The sequence below is a fragment of the Salvelinus alpinus genome, chromosome 8 (assembly GCF_045679555.1).
Source record: "Salvelinus alpinus chromosome 8, SLU_Salpinus.1, whole genome shotgun sequence".
NCBI lineage: Eukaryota > Metazoa > Chordata > Actinopteri > Salmoniformes > Salmonidae > Salvelinus > Salvelinus alpinus.
Genome location: NC_092093.1, coordinates 34,127,498 through 34,139,956, shown reverse-complemented (window position 1 = coordinate 34,139,956; position 12,459 = coordinate 34,127,498). Strand labels below are relative to the sequence as shown.

Sequence of the window (12,459 nt, the reverse complement as noted above, 5' to 3'; positions counted from 1 at the left end):
TGATGAGTGTCCAACCAATGGAATTGGTTTATGGAATCTAAAGAGTTAAAGCCATTATGTATACAGTAGGTTCTTTTGAGCTTTTTTGCTGCCTTTTAGCACAATGTTCCGATAGAGGGCCGGGACCAAAGATAGGTCCAACTAATCATTCTTTTGAAATGTAATAAGGATCATTTTAGTAAGGCTCAGCCCACTGCATTAGGAAAACAACTCAAAATTCAGAAGATTGCTTTCACCATGACTTTTGGCTTACTCAAAGTAATTAGTCAGTCAGCACATGATTCATAGTAGCTTTTGAACCAAATCATCCCTGTTGTGGTGGATGTGTCAAAATCCAATAATGTAACCTCAATGGCAAAAGACAAATTTGATCATGCTCCTATGGGAACAAAGACATGGTCAATTCCGGACATTCCCAGAGTGCATTTAAATCTACTACCTTGCAACAACATAGCCTATCTAGTGTTAACATTCAAATGGAAAACTCTTGCAGTGCAAACGTCAAGATACACCTGAACCACAGTTGAAAACGGACAGGACTATACTACATTCCGGCATGCAGCAGATCAGGGCTTGAAATTAACATGTCATTCTCAGGTACGTACACCTCTAGTTTCAAACAGAAAATGTCCAATCCTCTTTGCTGATTTGGTAATGTTGTTGCATGTTTGAAATTGTAAATGTTTAATGATTTGTAACATGCTTTTGTTTCATTAAAAAATAATATACAGTGGGGAGAACAAGTATTTGATACACTGCCGATTTTGCAGGTTTTCCTACTTACAAAGCATGTAGAGGTCTGTAATTTTTATCATAGGTACACTTCAACTGTGAGAGACGGAATCTAAAACAAAAATCCAGAAAATCACATTGTATGATTTTTAAATAATTAATTTGCATTTTATTGCATGACATAAGTATTTGATCACCTACCAACCAGTAAGAATTCCGTCTCTCACAGACCTGTTAGTTTTTCTTTAAGAAGCCCTCCTGTTCTCCACTCATTACCTGTATTAACTGCACCTGTTTGAACTCGTTACCTGTATAAAAGACACCTGTCCACACACTCAATCAAACAGATTCCAACCTCTCCACAATGGCCAAGACCAGAGAGCTGTGTAAGGACATCAGGGATAAAATTGTAGACCTGCACAAGGCTGGGATGGGCTACAGGACAATAGGCAAGCAGCTTGGTGAGAAGGAAACAACTGTTGGCGCAATTATTAGAAAATGGAAGAAGTTCAAGATGACGGTCAATCACCCTCGGTCTGGGGCTCCATGCAAGATTTCACCTCGTGGGGCATCAATGATCATGAGGAAGGTGAGGGATCAGCCCAGAACTACACGGCAGGACCTGGTCAATGACCTGAAGAGAGCTGGGACCACAGTCTCAAAGAAAACCATTAGTAACACACTACGCCGTCATGGATTAAAATCCTGCAGCGCACGCAAGGTCCCCCTGCTTAAGCCAGTGCATGTCCAGGCCTGTCTGAAGTTTGCCAATGACCATCTGGATGATCCAGAGGAGGAATGGGAGAAGGTCATGTGGTCTGATGAGACAAAAATAGAGCTTTTTGGTCTAACTCCACTCGCCGTGTTCGGAGGAAGAAGAAGTATGAGTACAACCCCAAGAACACCATCCCAACCGTGAAGCATGGAGGTGGAAACATCATTCTTTGGGGATGCTTTTCTGCAAAGGGGACAGGACGACTGCACCGTATTGAGGGGAGGATGGATGGGGCCATGTATCGCGAGATCTTGGCCAACAACCTCCTTCCCTCAGTAAGAGCATTGAAGATGGGTCGTGGCTGGGTCTTCCAGCATGACAACGACACGAAGCACACAGCCATGGCAACTAAGGAGTGGCTCCGTAAGAAGCATCTCAAGGTCCTGGAGTGGCCTAGCCAGTCTCCAGACCTGAACCCAATAGAAAATCTTTGGAGGGAGCTGAAAGTCCGTATTGCCCAGCGACAGCCCCGAAACCTGAAGGATCTGGAGAAGATCTGTAGGGAGGAGTGGGCCAAAATCCCTGCTGCAGTGTGTGCAAACCTAGTCAAGAACTACAGGAAACGTATGATCTCTGTAATTGCAAACAAAGGTTTCTGTACCAAATATTAAGTTCTGCTTTTCTGATGTATCAAATACTTATGTCATGCAATAAAATGCAAATTAATTACTTAAAAATCATACAATGTGATTTTCTGGATTTTTGTTTTAGATTCCGTCTCTCATAGTTGAAGTGTACCTATGATAAAAATTACAGACCTCTACATGCTTTGTAAGTAGGAAAACCTGCAAAATCGGCAGTGTATCAAATACTTGTTCTCCCCACTGTATATAGGCTATTAAATTCAAGGACATTGGAATAGGGAAGGAACTAGTGTATTCAATAATATAACACACCAAAGTAGATCCTAATAATATCAAATTTGCAATTGTATCAATTGGTGGAAATTGATACAATTTGTCCACATTTTACTACTTTGTATACAACGTTTTTTTCATTGAGATCTCACGAGAGCTTTTACAATGCTGTTCTGCACATTCTTAGAATTGCAAAACGAATTCAACAAAATGAATTCATAGTCTAAGGCAGGGAGACTAAAGGGACAGTGGAGTTAGCCACCATAAAATGAGAATCTAAGTAAATTGCTTAACTAATTTTGCCACAGTGTACAGGCAGTTGAAAGAGTGTTTCAATTGTGTCTAGCTATGTATAGAGGTGACACTGAAAATTCAAGTAGAATAATCTATGAAAGACAGAGAAGCAAAATAATTGTCAAGCTGCTGTGTTTTTGGACTTGTATACAGGATCTTGGGACGGGAGATGGAATTCTGAAACCCAAGACCGAACACAACGCATCTGTGGGAAAGTATGTTCTTAAAAAACAGCTTTGAGAGATGTCTTGACAGACAGCAACAGCCACAGCATTAAAACTCCAATGAGATGTGAAGTCTACGGACCACACTACGTGGCCAACAAGGGGAGCTGAACTGTAGACCCTTGCACATCCTGTCAATGTGATGCATTGTCATATCAGCTCTTTCACATGCTCTTGGACATCGGTCTCTATCTAAGGTAATTTCAAGCCCTATGTTTTGCTTTATTTCTCATTTTTTTGGTTGTCTAGACGTGATCAGTGTGGCTAGGAAGCTGCGTCCAGTATCTGGTTAGTCACAATACAACAGGAAGATTGTGAACATACCTGAGCAATGTTCAAGGTCTAGAGCATTGGAGGATGGGCAAGACAGGACAGAACAAAAAGAAAGGAAGAAAAAAGGAGAAGACAAAACAGTGACTAGGAGGCCAGCTCCAAGTTCCCCTGTCAGTCAGTAAAGCCGCTGGACTCCTAAGAGACACATCAAGTGAATGTGACAGGGCATATTAACTGGTGTATTCCCTTACACCAATACTCGTTGTTGTGTGTCCCTGGGCCAAAGGGGCAGTCAGACAGAACTTGAAACACCGTTGATTTGAGCTGCCAAGCAGGGCTGGGGGTAAACATAGTGCACTGAATTGGCAGGGAATAGATTGGAGGCTGGCCTTATAGAAACAAAGCAATGCAAACCATCGTTGTTTGCCTTCATCTGGATTCTACAGGTAATCAGATGCACTAAATACAGTACAAGACACCTCACGTGATAGGCTGGTCATCTGGAGCATCCTTGGCTTGTGTACTGTACCTGTGTTACCAAGAGCAAGGGGGGAGGTAGAGGAGGAAGGGGAGAGCTGACAGGGCAGGAGAGGAGAAGTACCTGCTTGTTGAGCCCTAACATGTTGCAGACCATGTCTCGAGAGTAGGGCTGCTCCAGCACATATCGCAGCAGCCCTGTCTGTGGTTCAAACAGGTCCTGGGGGAGAAACACCCACATCCTTTGACAAAAGCGTTGACAAACAGGCTTCACACTGTCTGGGTAAAAGATTTCTATGGAGGTGATAGATATGATAGGTTTAGGAGTAGTACCTTGTCGAAGGGCAGCATGCCCCTGAGAGGGAAGCGTAATGTGGTGGGGTCCAGCTTCCAGGAGTTGCAGATAGCTCCAGAGTTGTTGACCACTGGAAGGAGGCTGCATCTCCCTACAGGTCAAACATATGATAGGTCACTTAAAGTTCTCTGAAAAATACTCCCAAATAAATATATGTATCTCACAACTGCTCAATACCAAGCAGGTTAGGTGCAAATGGTGGCCTTACCACAGATGGAGTTAATTCTTGCAGTGGGCCGAAAACTGTCAACAAAATCTGACATGAGACTGCCCAGAAGCTAGAATAAAAGAGAAGGATAGCGTGAAAGATGCTATGTATCTCAGTTCAAATCGATTCATCATCCACACAAATGACATGAACATAGCCTGGTTAAAAACATACCCAGTGTGACAACATCCCCTCAGGATAGAGTTTTCTGATCTCTGTAATGGCAAAGTAGGCAGGCAGGAGGCACGCGTTCCTGTCGAGGATGTACTCCACCACCTGTGAGAAGATATACAAACATTTCAGCAGGTTAATTCAACCGGATATCCCCAAACTCTTGTGAAAAAGCCCATGGCTGGAAAGGAGGCGTACCTCTCGTGCAGCTAGCAGCTGCTGGACCACAGCTGAGCTAACGGTGTTGGGGATGGTCTGAATCTTATCCAGCAGAGCCTTCAGTAGATCTCTAACTCCCTGCGATGGAACACAATGAAGCACATCATTCATGTTATTTAGTAGATAATATCCTATGTAATAATACTATTTACACTGTTGTATACGACTTCCTTTCCTCTATGCTATCCTACGATCTCTAGTCACGTTGATTGAGATCAAGTGCATTGTTTCTTCTTCTTTTATATATACTTTGGTTTATTGAATTTTCAATACCAGCATTTAGAAAATAACTGCACTTGTAAGTTATTTGGCAGTAGTATAAAACAACACATCAAAGACAACAATACAGCAAAAGAGAGAGACCCAAAAAACAATTACAAAAATGTAAATAAATAATAAGGAAAAATATATATTTTGATACAGTTGTTATAGGTCAACTAGTACAGATAATACCGTCCTTAACATCCGAGATGTCGTGTATGCACATACCAGGCCTCTTACTTCACCAATATATAAATATACATCACTCTGGAACTGCAGGGAAATGTATTCGTTTAACATAAGAAAAGAAGGGAGCCCACATTGCATAGAATTTGTCTACAGACCCATTGAGTGTGTGTTTAATTTTTTCCAACTTTATGCAATTCAAAACAGATTTAATCTAAAGAGCATGAGAAGGGGCTGCAGAGGATTTCCATCTAAGTAAAATGAATCGTCTCGCTAACAAAGTGACAAAGGCAATTTCATCCTTATTCATTTTGGTCAATTGTATTATGGGTAAGGAAACCCCAAATAGTGCAATAAAAGGGTCTGGCTCGATCTGTGTGCCACTTAATTCTGAGAGTGTGTTAAAGATGTCTTTCCAAAAACCAACGAGAGATGGGCAACACCAAAACATGTGTACATGACTAGCGGGAGACTGATTACATGATTACATCATACACAAATAGGGTTCACATTCTTGCAAATGTTGGATAATCTTGCTTTGGTCCAGTGGGCCCTATGAATGAGTTTGCATTGAATGAGGCCGTGTCGAGCGTAGATAAAAGAGCTATGTACCCTTTTGAGTGCCCCTTCCCATAGTTCATCAGATATTTCCTCACCCAGTTCCTCCTCCAATGAGGATTTAATATTGTTTAATGAGATGGTTTGTAGTGAGAAAATTTGACTATAGATTATTGACAAGGTGCCTTTCAGAGTAGAAAGTGGGATAAATGTGTCGAACTGTGTTTCATCAGAAAGGGAGGGGAATTCTGGATCTATGCTGCGGATGTTACTCTGGACTTGTAAGAACCTGTCTGGGGAGACCAAATTTAGCTGATAATTGTTCAAACGTACTAAATGTATTGTTAATATACAGATCTCTGAATCTTTTAATACAGACCATGTTGAGAAAGCACCATCAACCATAGATGGGGGGGGAGCTGGTTGAGGCTACCGGAGCCAAAGAGGTTGTTTGAAACCCAAAGTGGCGCCTGAATTGATTCCAGATCTTTAATGTTGTTTTGACACATATTTTTGGTGAAGGAGGAGTAAGGGCCTGTAACGGAGGAGTGAGCAAGGGAAGACAATGATGCCGGTATAGAGGAGGCAGCCTCCATCTCTAGCCAAATTGGGGGTGAGAATATCTCTCTGCTCTGCGACCAGTAATGAATGATCCTAAGGTTGGCGGCCCAATAATAGATTCTGAAATCCGGTAGAGCTAGACCGACGTCTGGTTTGGGCCTCTGCAAAAGCTGTTTTCGCATCCTGGAAGGCTTTTTGTCCCATATAAAAGGGTAGTATTAGGCCGTCGATTTTTTTGAAAAATGTATTGGGAAGAAAAATCGGAAGATAGAAGAATTTAGGGAGAGTATTAATTTTAATATAATTAATTATTGCAACTAAAGAGAGTTGTAGCAAAGACCAGCGTTCCAAGTCGTCCTTAGTACGGGTTAAAAGAGGAGCAAAGTAGGCTTGAAAAAAGGGTTTCAAATCTGATTGTGACATGTACCCCAAGATAAATAAAACTACTGTGAGCAATTTTAAATGGCAAGTTGCGCAAAGGGGAATTTTTTGCGGACAATTTGCTTTTACTGTGATTCAGTTTATACCCTGATAAGTGACCAAAGGATGCAAAAGTGGCAAGGGAAGCAGGAACAGAGACAGAAAGGTTGGATGTGTATAATAAATCATCTGCATATAAAGACAGTTTGTGTTCGTGTCCACATCGGACTATACCTTTGATGAGGGGGTTGGAGCGAAGTGTTATTGCAAGTGGTTCTATGGCGAGGGCAAACAGTAAGGGACTTAAAGGGCAACCCTGGCGTGTCGATCATTGCAAAGGGAAGCAGTCTGATTGAGTGTTATTAGTCCTGACAGAGGCTTGAGGGGATGAGTACAGAAGTCTTATCCAAGCCATGATTATATATAATATTAGATAATCGTCGAAGATTGAAGAATGACTGTCTATTTTTAATAAATCCTGTTTGATCCGGTGAGATAATTGATGGGAGGACTGTTTCCAGACGCGTTGCCAAAAGTTTGGCTAGAATTTGATAGTCAACATTTAGCAGGCTAATTGGACGGTATGATGCACAGTCAAATTATTTTTAAGAATAAGACAAATGGTTGCCTGAGTGAGAGTCTGTGGGAGAGAACCATTTACAAATGCTTCTTTGTACATTTCAATTAGAATAGGGGCTATTTTGGAGATAAACTTTTTATAAAACTCTGCTGAGTAGCCGTCAGGCTCTGAGCTTCTCCCGGATTGAAGGGATTTGACAGCATTAGACAATTCTTTAACAGTGATCGGCTGCTCTAATTTGTTTTACCAAATCCCGGGCTGACAGAAGAGACAGCAAGTGAGTGGAAGAAATCATCCAATTCCAATGTATCCGCATTACTTTCAGAAGTATATAGAGACTGGTAAAATCTATTGAACTCATCATTGATCCCCCTGGGGTCTAATGATATCCCAGACGATGCTCGAATTTTAGGAATCTGAAATTATGATAGTTTATGTAACTTGCGAGCTAATAATTTACTGGCTTTATCTCCTTGTTCATAGTAAGTGCTCCTAGACTTGACAAGCAGTTCAGTAACCTGGTCTGTTCATAATGTGTTAAATTCTGCTTGCAGAGTTAAACGCTCCTTATACATATCCGGGGATGGCGAAACGGCATAAATGTCATCTAATTGGGCAATACAGCGTGTTAACATAGATAGCCTATCCCTTTTCAGTTTGTTCTCATGTGCAGTGTAGGAAATCATTTCACCTCTGATATAAGCTTTCAAAGTTTCCCTGTGAGTAGACGCAGAGATGTTCGGGGTTCTATTTGTAATCATGAAAAATGTATTTGACTCAAAACAAAAATTGACAAAGTGTTCATTGCTGAGCAGTTGAGTATTTAAATGCCAAGGCGGTCGCAGATTGTCGACATTTTGAAAGGCTACTTCCATTGTAACAGGGGCATGGTCAGATACAACAATTGGATTATATGAACATTATGGAATGGAGGAGCCTGTCATCTACAAGGAAGTAGTCTATGCGCATAAAAGTGTGGTGAACTGATGAGAAAAAGAGTATGCTTTTCCAGCTGGATTAAACATTCTCCAAGGATCAGAAACTGCGAATTCAGACAAAGGTTCGGACAACTCTAGCGGAAGTTGATAAGGTGGTAGGTTTAGTGAAGGATCGATCCAAATGTGGGTCTAACCAACAGTTAAAGTCACCACCTAAGATCAACATATGGGAAGACATATCTGGGAGTGTAGAGAAAACCGATTTGAGAAAAAAAATTCACCATTGTCCCAATTAGGAGCATAAATATTAACAAAAAGTACCTATGTATTGAGCAGCCTACCACTGACAATTATGTATGTACCATGGGGATCTGCGATCACATTGGAACATGTAAACGGTACTGATCTGTGAAGTAAAATAGCCACCCCTCTTGCCTTACTCTGAAATGAGGAATGGAACACCTGACCCACCCATCTGCACCTAAGACTTGAGTGTTGTGATACCTTCAGATGAGTTTCTTGGAGAAAGATGTGAGCTTTCAATTGATGAAGGTGGTGTAGCACCTTACTACGTTTAACTGGGTTATTTATGCTGGGTTATTTATGCCCCTGCAGTTCCAAGTGAGAAAATTAAAGCCATTCCCTCCAGCAGGATGGGTCTACACTAGGCTGAGTCATGTCTTAAGAGAGAAAGGAAGTGTAAAGGACAAAGTACAATGTAAACTGAAGAGCTTAGTTGAACCTAAAAGCGCAAATTAAAAATAAATTTAAAAAAAGGAGGCACAAAAGAAATAGAAACTATATACAAATATAGAGGTTAAAACCCCTTCCCTCACACCCTCCCTTGCAGAAGCATCTCCCCAACTGAGATGCAAGCAAAACCCTAAATAGAAAAAAAGTTTAGAGCAAAGCATGATAACTCTTACTCTGTGCTACCTGAGATTTGTGACCATTTAACTAGAGTAAGCCAAACATACATAGATTGGTCCCCAACAGAGTCTAAGGAAAACGAACCTCGGTGAAGAGCGGTTTAACAGCAATACAGATGGTAAAACTACGACTGAGCCATGAAAACAGCCAGATATTGATATTAGAGGCGGCAACCTGGGTTAGAAATGAAAAAAAAAGTAAAGAAAGGAGAATGACATTAAAATGTCGATGACCCCAGCAAAATTGGCTTTGCTAGCAAACCATTCGGCCTGCTAACAATACCAGCTAACCAACCATTTTTTCCACACCATGCGGTACAACAAGGGATGCCTCTCCCGATCTCCTCAGTATGTCATTGCGATCGTGAAAGGAATGCACCCTGATAACAAATGGTCGCGGGGGTTTTCCATCCCGGGGTCGGCTACGCAGAGTGCGGTGTGCCCGGTCTAGCAGCGGCTTCTCCTCCAGACCGAGCAGCTCCTGAGGCAGCTGGGCCATGAACTCCGTGGGTCTTGGGCCCTCCACTCCCTCCGGTATTCCCAGTAGACGAATGTTGTTCCTCCGCATTCTACATTCCATATCTTCGCATCTATTGTCGAGGTATATCACCCTAGTTATTAATGAGCCAACGTTAGCCTCTAGCTCGCTAATGCGAGTGCTGTGGACTGTTGCACCTCGTTCCAAGGCCACTCCGTGTGCGTCGAGCTTATTCTGTAACGTTATACTCTCAATAGATTTGTTAAGCTCGTCTTTGACCATTGATATCTCTGACCTGAGATTGGTAGAGAGAGAGTCAATTTTGCCGAAAATATCGGTTTTGAGGGTGCCTATCACGGATTGTAGCATCTCCACAGTCAGTGTTTCCGTGGGGCCGGCATTAGCAGCGTCCGGTGGCGGGGGTGAATCAGGAGAAGGCGCGGGCTTGCTGCGGCCTGCTCTTCCAGACTTCGTTTTTGGCCGGGTAGACGACATTACAAACTTAAATTTCTCGAACTTGATCTGAATTGTTTATGGGTCTCTAGGACGCCTGGCCAAACAAAAATATTGTAATGAAACAGTCAGGGAGCAGGTCTCGAACCCTCGACCTTCTAGCCCGAAGTGCAGCGCACTATCGACTGTGCCGCAAAAGCATGCTCGTGCGGCAGAGTCGATTTCCGCGCTTATAAACCCAGGGTCGTTACACTACTCCCTTCTTTCAAAGAGCGCGTCCTCGCGCTAGCTTGCGACTCTACGTCTTACAGGAACGCGCTCACCGGCCAAGCACACGCACTGTCGTTGATGCAAGGTCCGATCACTTCTGACACCAATGTAATGAAACAGGCAGGGAGCAGGTCTCGAACCCTCAACCTTCTAGCCCGAAGTCAGGGAGCAGGTCTAGAACCCTTGACCTTCTAGCCCGAAGTCCGGCGCGCTATCGACTGTGCTGCAAAAGCACGCTCGTGCGGCAGAGTCGATTTCCGCGCTTATAAACCCAGGGTCGTTACAATATGTACAATTTTGCAAGGTTAAATATATAAATTTGGTCACTAACTAAGGAGCGATAGGGAAACGCGTTCTACATCCTTGGCTTCCAACAGCACCCCCAAGTGCATTGTTTCTTACCTTGTAATCCACACCACCGATGATTTTGCGTATGAGTCGAAAAGTCAAGGCCCATAACTGTGTCCGCTCCCACTCCAGGTTATCTGAGCTTATGAGAGCCTGACACACCATCCTGAGAAAACATGACATTTAATTTGTCTGTCCTCAGCACAGTACACAACACTAGTCATTCTCTCACAGAGAAAAACACATCCTTACCTGGGAGGTAACAGACTGGTTTCCACTGCCATGGCGAGGCAGTCGTAGAGAAAAGAGATCCGTTTGGGGCTGTGCTGGCCATGAATGAATCTGACAATCCACTGCACACACTGGTCATGGGAATCCTGAAAAAAGCATCAAACTGTCTTGTTACTACTGAGGAATTACAGAAACAAGTGCAATGTATAAGGTTTGGATGATGTTTGATGCTGCATGTCTCAAATCTTGGGCATCTCTCTCACCGGAGGAAGAGTGTTCCAATACTGACGAAAGGCACCTAGACAACTGATAAGTTTTGTTCTCTCATCCTCAGGTGTGTCCATAAACATGCTGAGAAGACAGATGAGAAGTCATTAAAGACAACTATGAAAACATAACTCCTCCACAACAAATTGTATGACACTGAATAGTGTTTTTTATACTGCACTTAATCTTTAACTGGGATGCAGACAAGTCTGCTTCAGAAGTCATACCCTGCAAAGGCTTCCTCAATAACTTCTGTTTTCTGAAAAATAAAATGATGTATTCAGTGAATAGACAATCAATGGAGTAATGGTTAGAATGTTACACTAAACAAATTATCTAGCTAGCACATTTAGGGTTAACGACCTGACAAAACGTGCACGATCTAAGGGTGTATTCATTAGAAACCGTTTGCCGTTTAATAGCCAAACGGAAGCAAACGGAACTAAATTGGGAGGGACCTACCTGAATTTGTCAAATATAACCTCTCGTTTGCGTTTTCGGGTTGGAGTAAACGGTTTCTGTGATTACACCCCTGCTGTCATAGGCTAACGTTATATAGCTAAAGTAGAAATGTTGTATAAAGTTAGGGCATTGCTATTGACATATATCATTAGCTTGATCAACATGAGGCAGCAAATATTAGGCTAAGTAGAATGCATGCTGAGATTGTTGTAAAATGTGGCTAACCAAAAACTATTCAGCCATAAGTGAATTAGCAAAAAAGCTAGCTCAGCTAGTAACGTTAGCTGCTAACAAAAGGTAAGTGGCTAACGTTAGCTGGCTATCTAAAGTTAGCTGTCTGATACAGAATGCACATACCACTACATCCTCGAATATACTCTGGAGCTGGGTTTCCATTGAAATCGCCATGCTTCAACGATGAACACTACAATTTACCAATTAATGTCAGAAATCACATAGACACATTGCTCCGTTCAATGAGTATGGATTGTTTCTACAGCTATACGGCTAACGTTTGTTAACCGGAAGTTGGTGCAGCCTTAAAAACAAACCGATATGGCACAGTACATTGTTCCATGTCTGTGGTGCCATTTCATTTAATAAAACAATACGATCTACGTTTCAATGGTCTGTGGCATATCTAAAATGAAACTATTAATCATACTGATACATTTTGATACATTTAATATGTCTAGACCAGATTAAACTAAGTAATGTAAAACGTCAACGTCATCAAGAACCTCAAGTGGAGAGTTGCCATTTATGCCACAAGGTGGTGATCTATGACAATTAAATAAACTATTCACACCAGTCAAACAAGTCTTCAAACATGGAAATATTTGCAATGTGGCCTATACAAGTACATTAATCACTGCACTGCCATCTCAAGAATGTTGTGGGCCTGTCAAAAGTGCTATGCTATGGTGACCCAA

At 42.1% G+C, this 12,459-nt stretch overlaps 1 protein-coding gene across 4 annotated transcripts in view; it reads right to left on the bottom strand.

The window, feature by feature from the left end:
• The window catches only part of med23 (mediator complex subunit 23), a 35,383-nt gene extending 23,319 nt beyond the window's left edge, over positions 1-12,064 (bottom strand). For 2 of the 4 annotated variants that reach the window (XM_071413623.1, XM_071413624.1), the window contains exons 1-10: positions 11,885-12,063; positions 11,293-11,324; positions 11,062-11,149; positions 10,820-10,944; positions 10,622-10,733; positions 4,565-4,663; positions 4,370-4,471; positions 4,196-4,265; positions 3,966-4,078; positions 3,757-3,852 (exon numbers count right to left, since the gene is read on the bottom strand). In XM_071413623.1, the coding sequence (XP_071269724.1) occupies positions 3,757-3,852; positions 3,966-4,078; positions 4,196-4,265; positions 4,370-4,471; positions 4,565-4,663; positions 10,622-10,733; positions 10,820-10,944; positions 11,062-11,149; positions 11,293-11,324; positions 11,885-11,935 (888 nt within the window). In that variant the 5' untranslated portion in view covers positions 11,936-12,063. Of the gene's footprint in view, positions 1-3,206; positions 3,225-3,756; positions 3,853-3,965; positions 4,079-4,195; positions 4,266-4,369; positions 4,472-4,564; positions 4,664-10,621; positions 10,734-10,819; positions 10,945-11,061; positions 11,150-11,292; positions 11,325-11,884 lie in introns of all 4 variants that reach the window. The other 2 variants (XM_071413620.1, XM_071413622.1) reach the window with 2 other exon arrangements.
• Between the last annotated feature and the right edge of the window lie 395 nt (positions 12,065-12,459).